We start from the raw sequence: 21,418 nt of genomic DNA on the forward strand, positions 1-21,418 counted from the left end.
TGTGAGTTTATATATTGAGCATGATTACTGTGCCACACTGCTCCATGCTTTGCCGCCTCGTTACCTTCTGCATGATGCCCTTCTCGTAGTAGTAGCGCAGGGAGCGGCTCAGCTTGTCGTAGTTCATGGCCGGCCTGTTCTTCTGGATGCCCCACCGCCGCGCCACCTTTCCCCAAACACACAGCACACACAGGAGTTTAGCCACACACGCGCTGGCAGCCGGCCGCCGCCGCCGCCGACACACGGGAGCATATTTGTGCAATAATAAGAGCGATCAGAGACGGTCCGGGAGGGCGGACGGGGACGTGTTCATTAGGAGAACGGCGCGGGGGCAGCAGATGTTCCAGCACCTGTCCCAAAGACCACCCACCAGCAGCTCCAGCAGCTCCAGCAGCTCCTGCCTCCTGCCCGAGCCCATGGAGAGCCACCACTCACCGGCTTATTCTAACAGGTTTTTAATAACCACAACACAAATCAGACAGTCTTTACAGTCCATGACACCAGCGCTAAAAAGAAAGACCCTCTCTGCTAAACAACACAGAAACGATGCTTCATAATGACATCAGTCTGTTCAAAGTCAAACACCGTCCTCTGATGGCACATTTCAGCTGATTTGGTGTTTGCTTTTGCCTTGGTAATGATCATTTTCTATCTAAAACTGAGGCCTTGCTCCAACTCAAACCAGAGCATGACATACTAGAACATCGTCGTTCACAAATGTCTATAAATATTGTGACCACTGTTCAGCCACCGTTCAGAGATAATAACTGGATGCTAGATTATCCGCACGGACGAAAATGTTGAACTTTGTGACAGTTTTGTTTCATTTGGATTGTCAATAATCCCAAGAATCACAGATATTCACCAAAAACTGAAAAAAAAAACAAAAAAAAACAATTGGAGTTCGACAGTTGCCATAGCTACCACCATATAATCGTCAGTTGCCCACCATCTGAATTCTAAACTATAGATGTCACGTGGAACAAAACCTATTAGAAAAGTACAACATATTTGAATTTAGTTTTTGTTTTTATGAAGAATTTATGTAAATTTAGTCATCTCAAAAATGTACATCTATATTCATGTATTCAGTCATATTTAATCACATTACACGTCATTATTTCATGTGAATGTCTGTATGTGGGAGTGTGATATGTGAGTAGGCAGCTAACAGTCCCTTTAGCGCGACTCCATTTGTGAGCATGTAAATTCATGGAGTTTATTTTTTTTAACTTAAAGAAAATATTCATATTTTCTTCTTTCTCTAACAGGATTCATGAGAAAGGCGTCTCGTTATTCTCGCGGGTCATTCACAGAGATTTGCTCGTGCAAAATGACTAGCGTGTGCAAGAAAAGGATCAGCAGAGCAATGTTTTCCCCCAGATTTAGAGATTTAGAGATTTAGGGCTCATATACAGTCACGATTTCAAAGCAATTGCAAATTATGTGCAACAAGCTCTGAAATATATGGTCGTGTTTGAAGCAGCCAGAGGGGGAAAACATTTCTCCACCGTTACTTTAACAGATGCTGAATTATGAATATAATTTTTTACTAAATAGAGATACAGAGTCATGGAGAGGAGTGATCTAAAACTCTACATTACATACTACATTAGAACGAATGGTAGTTCTGGCGGCCATCTTGTGACTGGCCCTTCTAACCCAGTGCAATGGAATCAAATGGAAACACCACTTATTTTCTTGATACTGTTTTGATCTATTTTGAGTTATTTCATGACTCTTTAATAATTGCAACTGACCTTATGTCAAAACTCTTTTTTCAAATGTGATTCCAGTTTTATAGGAGGCCCAGACTTTAGCTCCATTTGTTTTTCTCTGTCAAACACTTATTCACTTCTATTCATATCAAACATAGCATTTGTTTCCTTCTTTAAAACAGTATTTCTGTACTTTTCAACACGACATGACCAATATTTATTGAACATGTGACAGTGATACAGTGAATGCTAACACTGAACCCTGGGAATGAATGGAGAAAACAAAGCTAATACGGCTAAACGACACCACGTGTCAAAGAAACGACCTGAGCCTGACTGAGATACGAGCCTTAGAAGTAACAAAACAATGAATCTCATATTCTGCTGTTGTATCAATGAAAATTTAGCTCCTAGTTTTACATTGGTGGCATAGGGGTTAGCCTCGCTGGCCAGTCACAAGATGGCCGCCACGTTTGCCACGTCAATGAGCATCACAACCGATCTAGGGTTTTATTAAGTATCTTCGTCAGAAATACTTAAAAAACGGACAATGCTAACCAGGAAGCTAATGTTAGCGTCATGCAACATATGCTAACTTTAGCAACTAGTGCAGTTTTGTTAGCTTCTGCTGCTGTGAAAAATACACTTATAGTCTGTCAGGAAACTGCTGAAAAGAGTGAAAAACAGTGAAACTCCAGGTGTGTTTGTTTAACAAAGGAACAACGCTACACTGTACAAACATTAAGTTGTTTTTGTCGGGCAGTTTTTGTACCAAGCTGATTATTGACACGAGTTAACGACAGTTTGATTAAAATGGGATTAATCGGCCAGCCTTAGGTTCATACTGTAACACATTTCCATGGCAGCACAAAAAGACACAACCCGGTAATTATTCAGGGAAAAAAAAGAAAATATCCGAGTGAATGATGTGAATAGTTGGGAGAATTGGATCGCGGCTCATTGTTTGATAACAGCGACTGGAGGCTAATATTAATCTAAAAATACTAGTGATAATTGTCATGTCAAACTCTGATGAAGTGGCACAGATGTAGTCGCTGTGAAGAAGTGAGTGCCATTTCATTATCGCTTAATAACAGATCTGGGACTTGCAATCAAATCTATGACACTCCACCATCATTCTGAATATGAATTGGTTTTATCAGTGTCTTTAAAGAATAACGTCTACAATGTTAATTATATTTTATCAAGAACTACATACTATTACATAGGTGTATTCTAGAAATCGAGAGTTATTTTTTAATAAATATCCATACAATATCCATATGACAGTAATAATAATCTTAATGAAAGTCACCCTGGCACGCATGGAGGAAGTACCAAAGGGCGAGTGGCTGGTGCTAGAGTCACATCACCAAGCTACAGCCAATAAATACCAAACACAAAATACAAGCTGCCAGCTAGCTTTTGTAATTTGTCATTTTTAATGTACTGATTTGTTTAGCTCAGTGGTTCTTAACTGGTGGAAAAGTTGGTCACACTATCATTTTCAGAGGGTCATGACCCTTTGCCCAAACTATATTTTTGCTACTAATACTGTTTTCAGTATTAGGTGAGGGCTGCTCCTGAAGCTGCAGCAGTCTTTGTGCGACGCGTGCTTCACAAAGCGTTTCCTGGTGTGCGTGGCGGCTCACCTCCTCGGGCTCGATCAGTTTGAACTCCATGCCGCGGCCGGTCCACGCGATGAAGTGCGAGTTGGAGGGGTCGTCCAGCAGCGCCACCAGGAACTGCCACAGCTGCAGCGAGCCGCGGCGCTGATACGACGGGCCCTCGCGGTACAAGCCCGACTCCTGCTTCACGTCTCCTACGACACACAAACACCTCACCGTGAACACTCTGTAAACTCAGGACAGCGGCGCAAAAACAGGCGACGGGTGGAAGGAACCTCTGGTGCTTTGGACCAGAGGAGAATTTGGATTCTCCTTTAAGAAAAATGTCGTGGCGGATGTCGTCATTATAATAGCGACATCCGCGCAGTAATATCTTCACTTTACTGTACGGACGCCGAACTACTCCTGGTATTGTTACGCCTTACATTATAGTTCCCCTCTTTATCCGCTTCAAAAATCCAGTGTTTAATTTTGTGTAACTATACTTTTGTAGCGTAACACTTCACATAACCATATTTAAATAGGGAAAACATGGAAGAGCTTGGTAGCTTCTATCTTCACCTCGTTAGGAGAGGCTAGATGCTAACGCCGTCTGTGCTGAGTTTACGTGATAGAGGGCACGCGTGAAGACCAGACAGGTACACATGAACTTGTCTAAGCTCAGGTAAGAACATACATGGATGGATGCATGGATGGATGGATGGATGGATGGAGAAGAGCATAAATTCAAAGAACTCACCTTCGACTTTCTCTGGAACCACACACGTGTCGTCGTAGAAATGCCTCGCGACTTTGTCGAACATGCAGCCTGCGAAAACAGCAGAAGGGTTGACCTTACGGCGGAAGTGTTTGTTTGTCTGTTTCACGGGTTAATGTCTGTGCCGTTGCTGATTCCCAAACTAAGGATGTGACAGAAGCTGCAGGTTTATGTCCTGTCAGTCCGTGAGGTATTCATTTTATACTTGGTTGATGTAATTCATTAATTAATAAGAAAATAACTAGTCACAACCATTTTAATTTGAATGCACTCATTAGCAACATGATGCTAACATTGTAGGGTAGCGGCTGTTTCCTGTCCTAGTTTTGTTCCTATGGGGAGTTAGCCTTGATGAAATATAAAGATAGGAAACTTCAATGTACACGGCAGAAAACATGCAGCTGTTGAAAGCTTTACACGGGAGGAGAATTCGCTGTACAATCTTAAGTCTGAAAGCTAAAGGCTAACGTTAATTTGATGCTAGCAAATGTTAAAATAAAGCCGCCGTCTGAACAAATATTTATGAAACACACTTGACATTTGTTCTTCGTCTTATTTTGTATTTCTAATTGATGTTTAAAATGTGGACAGGAAGTTGTTACCCCACACTGGCTAACAGGAAGTTAGCTAAAAACCTTCCGTGCGCAGAGCCAACTTCAAACGGTTTGTTCTGTGGCACCTGCTGTGGTGGTAGACTGTATGTTGGGCTTTATGAAAACAATTTAATTACATTTAGCATGACATACCCTCAGTCCTGTTAGCGTGCGCCAGGTAGCCGTCTTGCCGAAGAAAGACCGAGTGGCAGCTGGGCACCTCTGCAGGGAGCGGGGGGAGGAGAGAAGAAGAAGAAGAAGAAGAAGAAGAGGGGAGCATGAGTGGCCCGGAGGCGGCTTTAAGAACAGTGAATCTCTCTGTTATCTGTCTATTGGCTCAATGCACTGCTGGCTCTGATTAAAGAACAGGCCCTGAGGCGTGAGCTCCCGGCGACTGCACGCTCCACAATAACATGTAACACGCCCGCAGCCACAACCGCGCTTCATCAATGATGCTCGGGGTGCGAGATGGCAAATAACTCCCCATCAGCTTTCTTGGTGCCTGTGTCACCACGCTATTATGATTTATGTACACTTTTAGAATTGTAGTTTACAGCTCAGCTTCAGACAAGGCAAGCTAAAGGCATCATTTGTACACAAAGTAGGTATTTACCAAGCAGAAGTACTTTTTACTCACGTAGATTCGGGGCACTGATACTGTACTTTTCAAATGGTGCAATATTCCCACAATTAGCTACCGCGTATGCTATTTTCCAATTTGCACAAAATATGTCATACCTGTCTTGATAGATGACCCCCAAAGTGATTTCAGAACAAGAAGGACTACATTACGCTTAACTGATATATTTCAAACCATCTTTTTAGGTTTTAGAGAGAGAGACTCAAGGCTACCGGCACGTCGATCAGGGCTGTGTTGTTAGCTGACCTAATGGAAGTATATATACGGTCTGAATAAGAGGGGTCCCAGGATTGACCCCTGGGGAGAGCCACAGGTTCATTTCAAATGTGATGAATCTGAAGGCAATAGTAATAAATAGCTGTGGGTCTCAGTGATAACAAAGGATGATTGCATTTTCTACAGTTTATATATTGGTTTATAGTTAATTATATTCCCATGAAATAAAGTAGAATAACAGGTGTGTGGAGTCATTTATATAAAATTACATATATTATTATATAAATTTAATTATATTATATAATTACACTTTTAGGAGACATACTTCCATCATAGTACCAAGCTTCATTACTGTGATGTAATAGCTTAGTGTGATTTTTTTTTTTTTTTTTGTATTACAAAGTGTAATCAAATGGTAACACTGTGAACGGGAAGAATTCATTGCCCCACACTGGTCAACAGGAAGCTAGCTAAAAACTATAATAGCTAAAAACTATAATAGCTAAAAACTATAATAGCTAAAAACTATAATAGCTTAAAAGTATAATAGCTAAAAAGTATAATAGCTAAAAAGTATAATAGCTAAAAAGTATAATAGCTAAAAAGTATAATAGCTTAAAAGTATAATAGCTAAAAAGTATAATAGCTAAAAACTATAATAGCTTAGTGAGATATATTTGATTTGATTATATTACGAGTGCAATCAAATGAAAATAAAGATTCAAGTGTAAACATAGGCATCATTTGCATTTATTTAGTCGTCTCAAATGTAACCGCAGGATTTCTGTTTTTTGTATCGTAAATTTTACAAGTAAAGTAAGTAATCGTGTTACAAGGTCGTTAATTTGTCCCAGTGCATTTGAGTCAGTCTTCATCCCAACCATTATCCATCGAGCGCCCGTTTACAGCCTGTGTCCGAGCCTCCCGCTGACACACACACACGTGCACACCCACACGCACACATGCACACACACACACACACACACACACACACACACGCGGCCGAAGCCTTCGCTCGGAGGCTGAGCGAGTTACAAAGTGAATATTCGATAAACAGGCTTTGGCCGTAAACATTTCTCTGAACTTCATCAAAGTAATGGGCTCGCGGAGGAAATAGCCGCTAATGAGATTACCACTCCCTCCCGTCCTGCACGGACATGGAGCGGACAGTAACCAATCTGACAGGACCAGGACAGGACCGTGCAAGTATCAAACTAAAGTCAATTATTGGAATTTATGGTCGGAATGTCGTGAGTTGAGAAATGTTGTCATAATTGTGAACAAACCAACCAAATTAAAACTGCTATACTGTATGTGATTGTTATTAGCGTTTATCCGGTTAATATATCGAAGTGTGTTATTTCGATAGTTTTCTAATTGGCTTTACTTTAGAGTTTTGAGTAGAAAATAAGGACTCAAGGGGTACCACGGGGCTACATTAGGGGGCAAGTATAAAACGTGAATGAATGTTTTTAAGTCCTCAAAACACAAATCTCTTTAACCTCTTAACTCCCACCTGAACCGAGCACATATTCTGCAGTTCAGTTTTACCTTCTCGACTGGAGCTTACAGCATAAAGTGTAGCGCCTCATTTGAAAGCTAAGACCGACAAAACAGAAGATATTTCCTCTCGCTGTCGTCACTTTTTGGTCTTTTTTTTTTTTTTCCTGTTTTTTGGGGGTGCATTTTCATCCTCATTTAAATCTCATTTTAGTCACAGTACTTTTTGATGCTTCTTTCAAAAATGTTGCTTTTAGATTTGTGTAAAGTCAAACTGGAGAGAATGTGACCAGGCACCAGAGATTATTACGCCCTAAATGATACAAGACAAGACGGTATCACTTTAAATTTAAACTTTAAATTTGCAACAATCTGGAATAACTTGTACCTATGCAGTACGTACACAAAGGAATAACTTGTTGTAGTACTTTGTCAGTACATAATGTAATAGGGCTTAAGGTTAGGGTTAGAGATACAATTATATATTACATTATGTACCTACAAGCTACAAATACACATTATTCCATTGTGTATCTAACCCATAGGTACAACTTATTACACATTGTTGCAGAGCACATTACATTGTACTAAGTTTAGTTGTATCAATGTATCAAGGGTAGTTTATATTGTTTATATTGTTTATTGAAAGGATCCCCATTAGCGCAGTCATGCTGTCGCTATTCTACCTGGGGTCCCACTAAATCCATACACAAAAAAGTATAAACAGTATTTAAATCCATACAAATGTGTATCAATACATTTGTATATCCTACTAAAATCCTATAAAAGCTGTACATAAAAGTAGCTCATATTTGCATTCAGAAAGGAATATCACATGACACGTTCATTCGCCAAATTCAATCCAAATTGTTTGTAAGAGTTTTCTCAGTAACAATTTAAATCTCTTCTTGTCCTCCACTAACGTTAGACTTAGTGTACAATAAAGTGTAGGTGTAGGGTTAGGGTAGTGTACAATAAAGTGTTCCTGACATTACTAAATATAAAGCAGTTCAAGATCAGTGTCACTATCATGATCATTGTGTTTAGTTCCTTGAATGTTCTCTGTCCTCCCCCCTCGTGGTCCAGAACGTCCCTCGTGGCCAGGCCTGAGTAGAATAATGCCTCTTATGAATGAACTCCTGGCTTTGGCGCGGGTTCATTCATGTCCAGCCGCCGCCCCGGGGCCCCGCTCCCCTCCGCTCCCCCGCCCGCCGACAGGGAGCGCTCCGATGGCAGCGGCGGTGGGGGCCGGCCACTGGATTCGGACCAGATCTATTCTATTAAGGACACTGCAGGAAATGAGGCGCGTGGACATTACCAGAGCCCTGTCTAATAATGAAGTAACTCGATAACCGCCGCCCCCTCGTTTGCGATGGAGCGACGCGCAGGGGTTCAATGGGATTACGGACATGGGGAGGGTTTACTCCAGTGCATGTACTGTCCTCACACACTACTTTCTAAATGACAGCACTGGCCCTCCCATGAATCAGGCTGTAACGCTCAAACTGTTCTATATGGACGAATGTTTCTGTTCACATGACCCAGGTTATGTTGTTTTTAACTATTACATACTTTGGAGGGAATCAATTATAGTTTCAAATGAGTGGAGTGGCAATTTTATTTAAAAAGTTTACCATTTAGACTGTGGGAAATGCACCATGTAATTTTCTTCTTGTCTTCTCAAAGAATATAATACTGTTTACAGTCCTCGTGTTGCATAACTAGGTCTGGGTACAGTTTAACGATACGAGTCAGGTATTGGAGAAAAACAAGTTGAGGAACTCCTGGCAACAGGCAAATAAAAGGAAAAAAAAAATCTTCTCTCTTTAGATCAGGGGTGTCGAAGTCGTTTGGGTCGAGGGCCGAAATTCAGCCCCCATAGCCAAGGACTGTGGCCTCATAAATAACCACAGATTACACTTATTGTGCTTCATCAGCCTGTGGCACATGTTACAAAGTGCTACATAAAGTCATTATTCACACACTCCGCACTCGATGGAGTACGTTACTATTGTAGCCACAGCCGCCGTGGGGCAGACTGACCATTTCCCACGTGGCTATAATATACTGTTTATATCCTGATCTCCTCTTATATCACTGCCCTCTGCTGGACACGTCTTTCCTTTTTTTAATTTAAGCTGCCCCCTAGTGGCTGGAGTGAGCAAACTGGTAATTTCTTTAAAAATCCATAACTCTGCACAGGAATGGGCTCAAGAATTGATGCTCCCTAAAGGGCCACATTTAATCATCTCGTGCTTTCGATCTAAGTGTTGATGCTGTCCAGGGGCAACGTTAAAGGAACTGACTTGGTTGTTTCATGGAATAGTTGAACATTATTGTTCTGTTCCCTGGTTCTAGACAACACATATTTGAGCATAGTTATCATAAACAAAGTAAATGGTACATGGTCTCATGGTCTTAACTCCCACCTGAACCGAGCACATTTTCTCCAATTTGGCTTTACCCCAATCCAAAAGCTTCTGGAAAAAAGGTGTGAAAATAGCGACAGAAGACAATGAGGAAAATGTGACAAAAAAGTGAGAAAACTTTGACAAAAAATTTACGATAAAATGACAAATGTGACAAAAATGTCACAAAAAATGTACAAAAATGTGAACAAAAAATTATCCAAAAATGACAAAAATTGATGAAAAATTGACAAAAAATGTCACAAAAAATGACAAAAATGTGAAAAAAGTGAAAAAAAACTAGAAAGAAAAAAAATTACAAAACAGTTACAAAAATGAGTTGAATACCCCCAAAAAAAGATGGGAAAAAAATGTGATGACGTGAGGGAAAAGATCCATTTAGATGAGTTTTGTAGATCTTAGCTTTCAAATGAGGCGTTACACTGGCCTACAGGATTTGGGTAAAGCTGAACTGGAGAAAATGTTCTCTGTTCAGGCGGGAGTTAAGAGGTTAATACCTTCATCAGGCTTAAAGCGCTTTACAGTAAGGAACCAGTCACCCATTCACTCTCTCATTCATACACCAGTGTAACCAGTAGTCCTTAAAACTTTTGTTTTTCAATATCATTCTGGTATCGCTAAAATAAACGATATGACAATGAAATGCTTCTGCCCACTCCCTTTGACCCTCCATAACTGTATAATGTGGAATCCGGAGCACTTTTCCAAAACATAGTTAAATAGACAATGCACAATCCCACAGAGCACTGGGCTAAGACTTCAAACCGGAAATCAAATCGAGTCGACAGAGATAAACAACAAAATGAAAGTGTGTTTGACTTTGTGGCCAAGGCGCGTCTTTGAAAGGGGTATAAAAGTTGTGTTTAATCCGGTGTGTGCAGCTCACCCGAGTCGTAAGTGAAGTCTCGCGGCTCCTGTTTGATCATCATGGAGGGCGGGTAGGCGTGGGGCAGGGGCGCTCCCATCATGGCGGGGTGCTCGAACAGCGGGTCGGGGTACTCCTGCTTGAAGCCCTGCGGGGGGAAGGGGATGTTGGGCTCCGACATCTGCCTCTGGTACATGGGCCTGGTGTCCCGGGACAGGGCCGGGGGAGAGGGGAACGAGTGGCACGGCTCGGACAGCTGCCGGCGGAACCTGCGGGACGAGACGCGGGACGGGTCAGGTCTGCGGACATGTTTCAAACACTACGGTGCATTTTGGACATGTGTGGAGATGTCCCACAAAACAGAAGCGGCACTCGCGCTCTGCACACTAGAGACTACTTTCCTCAAACAGATACATGTGTCCTTGATTTGAGTCATTTTGAAATCCATAGGTTTGACATTTTATGTTTTCATATAAAAATAAGACATTTTATGCCTTAAAGAGACTATACGGGGTTTAAAAATGTTAAATGTATGGATAGCTCAGACCTGTTCACCACAACTGCCTCTAAAATCCTGCACTGTCACTCAAAAGGTCATGCACGAGCTTAATATAGAAGGTGCAGTTACACGTATGACCTGAGGTGGCAGTAGTGAGTACAAAATGGCCAACTTGCATCGAGCCCCCTTAAAATGGCCAAAATTGCCAATATTTTCAACGACAAAATCAAAATAATGGATAGACCCAGATTAAATTTTATGGTTTTATTTTGTGACATAATGATTGCAAAGATTGTTTCAGAGGGATTTTGTTGTTTAGTTTTTGAAAAGGCTAATAATGTTTTTTGGGGGAGGTTCAAAGCTCAATAAATTAGGCTTATTAGATATTTAAAAATCCCACCTAGAAAACCTTCAGTATCTTGTTAAGCTTAAAGTTTGGAGTCTGTGGGAGCGACTGTAGTGGTGAGGTCGTTGTTACATTATTGGAGCAAAAACCTCATTTTGAGAAAAACAGTCTTTCATGCAGGTGGTTCCCAGAAAGGAAATGACCATATTTGGATTATAGCGTCGTCAGGTTTTGACTGGTCTGATGACAAAATGAGAAGCTCTAATCTGAAAGAGTCGGCACCATTAAAGTTGTAAACGTTACCGGTGGTCTATGGCGTAGGCGCTGTCCGGGAGCGGCTGCGAGGCGGGGGCGTGGCTGTAGCTTCTCTCGGGGTTGGGCGAGCCATGGTGGAGCGGGGACACGGGGGTGCTACAGGGGGGGGTCACGGGGCTGGACGGCTTCATTCCTGTGGGCTGCTTCTGCTCGTAGGCACTGGACACAGGATCACAAAACCATTCCTTAACATCTGCAAACCTTCCATCAAACAGAGGAACGAAGGGAAATGTACATATTCAAAAGTGACTGAGCAAAACAAAATGGTTCACAGTCTCAGCTACATCTGCAATGTGTTTTAGACCATCACTTTTGTATTTGGTTAGTAAAAATTTTTTTTCCCAATTTTCTTCAAGAAATGAAAATTCCAAAGCGACCTGCAGAAAGTACCTCTTCCTTTGTGTGATGTCATCACAAAGCAACAGCAGCAAATTGAGTGGCAAGTCTGCAATGTTCTTCACTGACTGGTTTGACCATAATGCATTATCACTCACATAGACTGTAAATGAAGAATGGACTAAAAGTGTGTGGCTTCCGTAGTGTTGCACGGGCTAGCTGAAGCTCATTCATGCTAGCCGTCTGCCTGGGATTTTGGAGCCATTATTTAGAACAGGCAAAAATAATAATAATTTTGATGACGTTGCGAATGTTAAGACAAACATGTGGAGGAAAGAATGACATGTTTGTGTTTCAATGGAAAGTCCTTAGGTTTCAGGAACTTCCGGAGCCAGACGCCATTTCCTTGAAGAAGAGTCTATGATCATAGAAACTATAGAAGGGCCTGTCTGCCTATCTGCAAATGCGTGCTTTGTGTTGAATAAATGGGGAAGCCATTGGAATGTTTTGTCCTTTGCATGGCACAAGACGATGTTTAGTGAAAAAGCTAAATCTTAGCTGAATTTGAGGACACTTTGACCTCATCTAAATGTGGTTGACAACAGCTGAAAACAACTGGATTGTAATTTGCAATGTGTGGTGGCTAATGCTAACGGCTATAGTCATCCAGAACCAGAAAACAGAACAATAGTGTGTGAAAGATCTGCACATTTATAATATCAGGTTAATCTCCAATTTTAGGAAATGTATCAAACATTTTGAATAATTTGGGAAAACAATGGGTCAAATGGGAGAAATTGTGGCAAAAATAAGGAAATAGTGTGTATAGAATAGGGAACAAATTGAGAAGAAATTGTGGAAGAAAATTGAGAAATTATTTGTGATAAAAAAAATTGCAAAAAAACAGGGGGCAAACATTGGGCAAAGAAATGTAATAAAAAAATGTAATAAATCATTTAGTTGAGGCATTTAGTTTCTGTCCCTGGAGCAACAGCATAAAAAATAAAAAAATCTTATACCAGTAGTACCTAAACTTTTTTTCCGATACCAGCCTGGTATGTTTTAACGCTACCCAGCCCTAAACACGACCAAGGTGCGCAGGTTTCCTCTTAACTGTGTGAGTGAAGAGGCCCTGCTCCAGGTCTGTGTTTGATCCGGGTTCTGGCTGAAGGTCACGTTTTGCATGAGATGTCTCTTTCAATGTGGATTTCTACAGCACACTGTTTCTTCTGGCTCCAACTTGAACAGGTGAGAAAAATGAATCACTCTGTTGTCCTCAAAGCCATTTTCAGAGGTTATTACTGAACTGGGAGGGCAAGTGCCATACAGTGTATTACAAATCAGGTGTAGCTTAGCAACGTGCACAAGCTTTAACGCGCCTCCATCAGGAGAACGGCCTTTATTACCGACTGATTTGTGCTTGGGAAAATACAAGACGCAAATAATTTGAAGTGATTTGCCCAACTTAATTTTAGATAAAGAGAAGGAAGCGCCCCATTACGCGTGCACGTCCACAGGTTGGTGGTTTAAGTGGACACATCGTGCGTAATTGTCGCCTTTATATCTACTTTCAGACGCCTCATTATGGATTTATTATGTTTTCAAACTTAGAAGAAATGTGTTTGCACGGAGAAGAGACTGAGTTGGAAGGTGTTGTTGTGAAGTTGAGCGCCTTTTGAAAATATGACTTCTTTAGCAAGTACAACTTACCATTTTTATTTCAGTGAAGCAGCAATTTTAATTGGGCAGAAAAGTTGTTTTAATTTGAATTTTTAAGCTGCTGACGTGAAGTGACATAGAGGTAAAGTTCATAGCAGTTTGACTCATCCCCACTCATGCCCCTAGAGGCCATAAGCGGTGTCGCAGGTGTCGTAGAATATTGTGTTTTTCTTTTACTCATTAATTGTCTTTTCTGTCAGCGTTGTATTTACTCTAATGAACAAACGGAGAGAGGGATATTGTACATTGTGCACAATGGAGATTATTTTTTTCACTCAAACTTGGCTGTAAATACTGATAAAGTGGCGCTAGCCCGAAGTTAGCTTTGCCCGTTAGCTTGTTAGCTTCTTCTTCGTGATTCCATGGTGTGTATTGTGCCTCCGGTTTGGAGCAGGGAAGTTGCAAGTGTGGTTTTCTAGCCAGAGACAACAGGGGAGATGAAAGACCCCCCAGTCATCCCATTAACACTTGTATTATATATCCCCAGAGGGACTACGGAACAAGTGAATTGTGTCATATGCACTTTGAGGATGATAAAAAACAGGATTCTTTTTTGTGCTTAAGGCATGCTAACAAATAGATTGTGTCATTTTGAGTGCAGAGCTCAGAACGTGTGATGCTTAAGGAGCTTTGGAAATTTGGAGACCTATCGTTTATATCTAGATCAAGTACTCAGAGCTGCACGTATGAAGGACAATACTACAACAGGTAGGTGTTTGAATGTTATACCAGAGGCTCAAAATGTCCATTTAGCAAGATTTATCCTCTTTAACATTAGCCAATATGTTGTGTCCATGACATTAGAAAGTCATGTGATCATTTCAGTTGGAGTAGGGGCCGATACAACTCAAAGGAGAGACACTGTTTTGGAAGAAAACATCCCAAATGTTTAGAATTTGCTCCTCTGAAAAAAATCATTTCAACTATTATTTCTAAAAACAAAAACAAAAAAAACATAAATTTAAACCGGGCTCTATCAAACAACATAAGTCCACAAAATTGCCATTTAATACTACATTGGAAAGAAATGTGTTTGTGTTGAAAGAGAATATGCTCAACTTTGCCAGTTTTGGTTTCATGTGGTTTCAGTTCAGATATCAAAAAAAGTAAAAGAAAAATGATAAAAATCAGCAAATTCTGCTTAGCTCTAAGGCCTTTAGGTTGAACATCCACAGATTTGACATCAGCTGTGATTAGAACTGCTGGCTCATATCGTTTGTGAAAACAGTGATGGGGACAATGGACATACCTGACGTAGGGACACTTGTCTCCATACTGCAGCCGTAATGGCCGCTCCTGGCTGCAGGTGGCGCTCAGCTCCAGACACGGGCTGTGCAGCTCCCTCTTGATCTTCAGCTGCAGACCGTGGAGAGCCACTGCAATTAGACACGAAGGAAGCCATTACTCACCGAGAGGCTACGAGAGGCACAACGAGCCAACACTCACTTTTATTATCACCAGGAAGTGTTTAAAGCCACACAGCCGAACATGCCGGGATATATACTATAATCTACTTTACAAAAAAAAACATGTATTTCCAAGTACAGGTTTACGAGAAGACAGATTTTACACCGTTGTATGTTTTCAGAGACATTTTCCACCGACAAAAACACCAGTGCAGATAGTGTTGGTCAAGACTAGGTCAAGGAATCAAACCTCTTTCTGTGAGGTGAAAGTGCTAACCACTCAGCCGCCATTCTGCCGACCCAACACCCCACTGTTCATGACCATTTAGTGATGGGCAGATCGATGCCAAAATGTGGATATTTTCATACTGGAGCCAGTATTGTATATGTACACATTAATAAAAACTGATACCGGTACCGATACTTGGTTTATGATACCAATACTTTATTCAATAATTTCTGTATACTTTAATATTTAGAACTAGAACTAGACCAAAACCGAACAATTCATTTGAGCGGAAACAAGTCACTTCCTTTGATGCTGTCCCTGGACTGGAGGCATCAAAACGTGGTAGGGCTGAACGACATGGCCAACATTTCAGATCTCGATATTCATGCCAGATATCTCGATATCGCTGCGATACGATATAACTATGAGTTAGGTGAAAAACAAGCATTTTCCAGAATAATAAAAACATAATAATAAAGAGTGCAGTTTTATTGATAACAATCTATATTGTTTATGTCTTGCTTTTTTTATTTTAATGTTTTGAATGTTCATATATCGATATCAATACGCTAACAATATATCTTTGCTTGTTCGATATTAATATCTTGAATGTTCATATCTTGATATCGATATGATAACGATAGCTCTTTCAGCCCTAAACCTGGTCTCTAAAGATGTAAAAAAAAATCTATACTTTTATTTTTCCAATACCAGTAGAACCTAAACCTTTTTCATATATATACCTACTGACAACATTGAGAAGTTTGCACATTATTTTGGCTGTTATGGTTTTGGTCATCTCTATAATGCATTATAACGGAAAACACTAGCAAAATTCTAGTCCAACTGTTACTTGATCAGAACAAATCCCAGTATCCCCACAGACAGGGCTACAGATATTGTTGCGCTGCAGTCACGGTAGTCACCACAGAACCATCTCCACAGACACATACATACATGAGCTCTTCTTCTCCCACGCCTGATAGAAACACATCTGCCTGAACACTGACGCCGTAATCACTGGGAGAGGAAGGGAGTCCAGCTGCTCGGCCTGAGCCCTGTTTGACATCCGCGGCCACAGACGACTCACTCCAAATCTCATTTGCACCGGCTTTTCCTGACGAGCGCTCTCTCAGTGAAATATGACAATCACCGGAGCGCGGGCGGGTGGGCGGGGGATGAGCGGCTCTCCAGCTCTCAGCTGCTGTCAATACGCTGCAGACGGGGACAACAAGAGCCCATTGATCTGGAGGGGCCGCGCGCTCCCGCCTGTGGCCCCACACTGCGCCGGCTGCAGCCGAGGGCCCGCTAAGTGCCCGATCAGTCCTGATTAACAGCCCATCTTCTCCAGTCATGATCAACACTAATCCAATCGGCCCGGCCTCCGGCGAAAGACTGAGTCGGTGAGAATGAAGTCGGGTTAGGCCTCGCCCGGCGGCCCGTCCACCGCGGCGGGGCAGCGAGCGGTCAGACGCGGCGCATGCTTTCAGACGGATGATGAAGAGCTCTGTCAGATACGCAGATATGTGTGGACCACATCATTCAGGGGGTTTAGTCTGGGTTACTCAGGCTCCAACTCCAAACACACTTGTTTCTCCAAGTGTTCTCGAAGTACACTAGATCAGGGCCTATGATCAACAGGTCCATTTTAAATTATAACTTTAAACTGCTTGATTTGATAATAAATGAAAGTGCTGCTGAATGATGTTATCGATGACTGGGGCATTACAAAGTCATTCATTTAATTATGACAAAATTGAATTCACTGGCATTACATTTCTTCTATTCGTACTGCATATGTTCATCAAAATAAAAAGATTTGGTCCAAAACACATTCAATGGCTGTTTAATGATCTGGAGAAGTTTCAGTTAGAGGTGGGCAATACAGTGTATCATCGACAAGACTGAGATATGCAAATGTGCAACATCGAATTTATGTCCAATGTCACGAAAGAGGGAAAACAATTTAGAAATTTGTGGAAAAATTGAGAAATATTTTTATTATGCCTAAAGGATACTTTGAGCCACACGATGTTTTATGCACATACCTATTTCTGCTGGTTTGCAAATTATCGTTTCATCATCGTTATCGAACATGAATATTGAGATACATATTTTTGTCAATATCACCCAGCCCTTGTGGCTATAAAAATATTCAAACGGACTTGCTGCTCCCTGTCCAAACCCTGAGGCGCCTTTGTGTTTTTAAATCTCCCTTACCAGACTGATCGTGGCAGTATTTAAATGACCTTCTCTGCGCAGCGTAGACTCTAGTTTGTTCCAAATGGTTTCCTTTGGCCGCGTTCTTGCTATTTTCTTAATATATTCTTATTTTAGGTTCTTGGTACAGGGACAGCTAAAGGTGGAGCTCCGTCTCTCATCATCATGAACAGACCAGGGCTTTTCAGGATCACGCTATAATACTGTCCTTCACCCTCAGACCAACCTCCAATCACACGTACAGTATAGAAGGTTTGCACCTTAATATACGTATGATTTCTGGTTCTAAGATTGAATGAAAGAGTTGCTCATAAATCCTGGTAAAGGGAGGGCAGGGAAGGGAGAGAGTTCAGCTTCCTGACAGCCCAGTAGAGGAAGTTTAATGCAGCTGTTAGAAATGGACTTTCACATTGCACGAGGGGCCACTTTAGTGCAGAGTCAGCCAAAACTGTGTGTCAGAGCATAAAGATTTAATGCTAATTTGAATCATGTGTAACACTTTTGAATGACATTACAGTCCCTAATCAATTTGAAACATTTGCTGTGCATTACTGAAATAAAAATGAGGAAAACATGTTTTTTCAAGTTTTGTGTCAATAACACATTTTATGCCAAAGAATTGCCAAAAATTGCTGATATTTTCAGCAACATAATCTAAATAATGGATAGACCCCAGATAGACCCATATATTAGTTAAAAAGATTTTTTCTCTGAGGGATTATTATTATGGATATTGATTATAGTTTTTCACTTAGCTATTAATAAGTCACGGTTTCCTCGAGGCATTCAAAAGCATTAAAAGCCATTCAATTAATTTAGCCAAAATCAAGGCTTTAAATATCATTTAAAAACATTAAATTAGATTCAAACTGGCATCAAATCCATTTTTTAATGTAGAAGTTAATCAAAAACATCAAAATGATGGTCCAAAACATGTCCAGCTGCAGTTTTGGCTGAAATTAATATTTATTCAAAAGTTTCCCGTTTTGTTAAAATCTCTTTCCTCTGATGAAATGTTTGCAAATCTGAAGAAATGAAATATGCGCCAATTTTTTTTCTGCGTTTGTGGCGTTAAGGTTAAAGGGACTATACAGAGTTTAAACATGTTAAAATTCTGTATTTTCCTCCCCCTCCATGTTCCTCCATGTCCTAATGTGTAGAATGAGCCCAGACCTGTTCACCACAACTGCCTCTAAAATCCTGCACCGTCACTCAGAAAGGTGTTACTTCAGGTCCAAAGTGCCGTCATGCACGAGCTTAATATAGAAGCTGCAGTTACCTGTAAGACCTGAGGTGGCAGTAGTGAGTATAAATTGACGAACTTGCATCTAGCCCCTTTAAGGTTAGTATTTGGGCATTAAAACTGGTATTAAAAAGCATTTGACTTGGTAGAAACCTGTTTAAACCATGAAAGTGGAAAAACAAATCTGTGAACATTTGAATTTCACCTTGTTTTTTGGGTTCGGGGCTCAATGAATCAGGCTGGGATTTAGATATTTAAAGAAATATCCCTCGGTTAAAACCTTCCAAATGTAGTTGAGTGGGAGCCTGTAGAGTGTGGAGTCTTACGGAGCGACTAAAGTGCAGATGTTGTTAAAGAGTGGAATGAAAACGGCCCTAAAGTTTAGTCACTTTGTCTGCACATGTGCCCTTCATCTTATTTATTCTCTTTTCACTCTGACATTAAAATATGTTTATGTCTCTCCTTAATACCTGACGCCCCATAGAAACACATCTGTGGACACCGGGTTTCTCACGACGGACCGACACCTGTAGTGCGAGGAGCGGGTCCGCAGCTGACACATACGCCGCACCCCGGGGGCTCGGCCGCCGCATGGGGCCCGCGGCGGTGCCAGTGCTCCTCCAGGGGCCCGGGATCCTGACCTTTTTCCAGGTCATCGATTGGAGGTCGGGGAAACACTTCCTGAGGGGAGACCTTTGACGACAGCGCAGCCAGAACAACAGCTCTGTGTCGAAAAACCGAATCGAAACCGCAATTAAGCACGTTATTCAACTTCATCACGTCACCCGTCTCCATGGACGTGTCTGAAAGCTGCTAACCGCCTTCAAATGTGCCTCCTGAATGTGTGCCATTCTTGTATCATTTAGCACTTCATATTTCACCGTTCTCTCAAGTCGTAAGGCTCATTTCCACATAATGTTACAACGCTTTACTGTCATTATGGTGCTTTGCCCAGTGTCATTTTATTTGTGGGCCGCGGTTTGAGCGTGAGGCATTTCAAAGTGCAACACAGAAGAAGACGGACATTTACATGAAGATACAACTGTTTTCAGACTGAACTTTGTCAGTTCAGCAGGGCAAGAAAAATGAGAATAAAGACTTAACATTTCTTGAATGAAGGTGTTTTAGGTTGAATTTGAGTCGGTTTGAGCTAATCTAAGATAAAAATGCTAATGCCATAGGAACGAGCATAAATCCACTTGAAATCAGACAAATATGTCATTTACATTTGAAATGATACAAAAAATAATTTGAATTAAGAAAAGAAATGAGCTTGGTCCATGAAAATAAGAGGTTTTTCCTTCCATCAGCCTCACTAAGAAACCGTGGTCAAGATGAGTGTGGTGTTTTATCAAAGTTTCCCCTAAATCTAGTTTAAACTCTGGAAAAGGAATAATCAGATTAAGGAAGAAATGACATGAATCTGAATCTGAAACTTGAATGAAGAGATGAATTCTGAAGTGTGAGTAGCTTTGGCTTCGTTTTATATAAACCTCTTATTGCCAATGGAACATGCACATGCTTAATTCAAGTGAAAAATAAATATTTTTAAATGTAAAAAATCATTTATTTGTTTATACGGTCGGGGCAGTGCATGTTAATGACATGGATACATGCATGTAAACACGCCACGTCAGATTGTAGCCTTGGGCCAAGTAACGTGTTTACCTTAATAAATCATTCTGTAGTCCCTCTGGGGGTAATACAAGTGTTAATGGGATTATTGGAGGGTCTTTCATCTCCCCCTGGTGTCTCTGGCCAGAAAACCACATTGCAACTGTCCTGCCTCCGGGTCGCAGGCCCCAATACACACTAATTAATTATTATTATTTTGCATTTACTGTGGTAACAGGTGGTATCTGCAGGATGCATTATGGACCGATGGCTTTTTGATTGGCCACAGTCTTTATTGTTTTGAGGCACTGGTTGAGTTTGTTTATGAAATGAAGTCCATTTGGCTTTGTTGGCGCCCACTTAGTTTTCTGAATATGATATTTTACCAGGTGGATGATAGTCTGGATCAGAAGGGAAAGGTCTTTGGGGTCACTCTTCTGGAGGCTGATGATGGAGCAGGTTTTGTTCTGCATTAGTTGCTGTACATGTGACCACAGGTCTTGACTGTAAGTGCAGTGATAACACAGGTGGGTGATGGTTTCTTGTTCAGCTTGACAGAAGTCGCATTTGTAATCTATGTCAAGTTTGAATCGTTCGAGTGTTTTTTTTGGCTGGGCAAATGTTATGTAGGATTTTATATGAGATTTCTTTGACTTTATTAAAGATGCACAGCTTCTCACCAACCAGCCAAGCCCTGCTCCAGTTTATTTCCCCGCATACAGAGTTCCAGTGCGACGTTGCTATTGGTCACGAATAGAATCACGAAGAAGAAGCTAACAGGCTAACGGGCAAAGCTAACTGCGGGCTAGCTCCACTTAAACAGTATTTACAGCCAAGTTTGAGTGAAAAAAATGATCTCCATTGTGTAATTGGATGAACAATATCCCTCTGTCCCTTTGTCTTCTCCTTCAGCGTAGTATTTACTCTCACGGACAATTAATGAGTAAAAAAGGTAACCTGCTATGACACCTGCAGTGACGCTCATGACCTCTAGGGGCATGTAAAGCTGAAAATTGTTTCCCTTAAAGTTGCAGTCTTCACTTTTAATAGCAATCTCCCTTCTATTACTCTCCTCTTATTGAAAACACTCCATATCGCCGCGTCCATTACGCGACTATTTTTACTTACGTGAAACTAATGCGTTA

General features: G+C 41.1%; 1 protein-coding gene across 1 annotated transcript in view; it reads right to left on the reverse strand.

Moving 5' to 3' along the window:
* etv1 (ETS variant transcription factor 1) overlaps positions 1-21,418 on the reverse strand; it is a 40,772-nt gene that overhangs the window by 3,236 nt on the left and 16,118 nt on the right. Inside the window, exons 3-9 of the mRNA XM_079562258.1 lie at positions 14,811-14,937; positions 11,495-11,665; positions 10,368-10,615; positions 4,850-4,918; positions 4,086-4,154; positions 3,371-3,540; positions 65-166 (exon numbers count right to left, since the gene is read on the reverse strand). Coding sequence (XP_079418384.1) covers positions 65-166; positions 3,371-3,540; positions 4,086-4,154; positions 4,850-4,918; positions 10,368-10,615; positions 11,495-11,665; positions 14,811-14,937 — 956 coding nt within the window. The remainder of the gene's footprint in view (positions 1-64; positions 167-3,370; positions 3,541-4,085; positions 4,155-4,849; positions 4,919-10,367; positions 10,616-11,494; positions 11,666-14,810; positions 14,938-21,418) is intronic.

The sequence above is a fragment of the Gobius niger genome (genome assembly GCF_951799975.1).
Source record: "Gobius niger genome assembly, chromosome: 8".
NCBI lineage: Eukaryota > Metazoa > Chordata > Actinopteri > Gobiiformes > Gobiidae > Gobius > Gobius niger.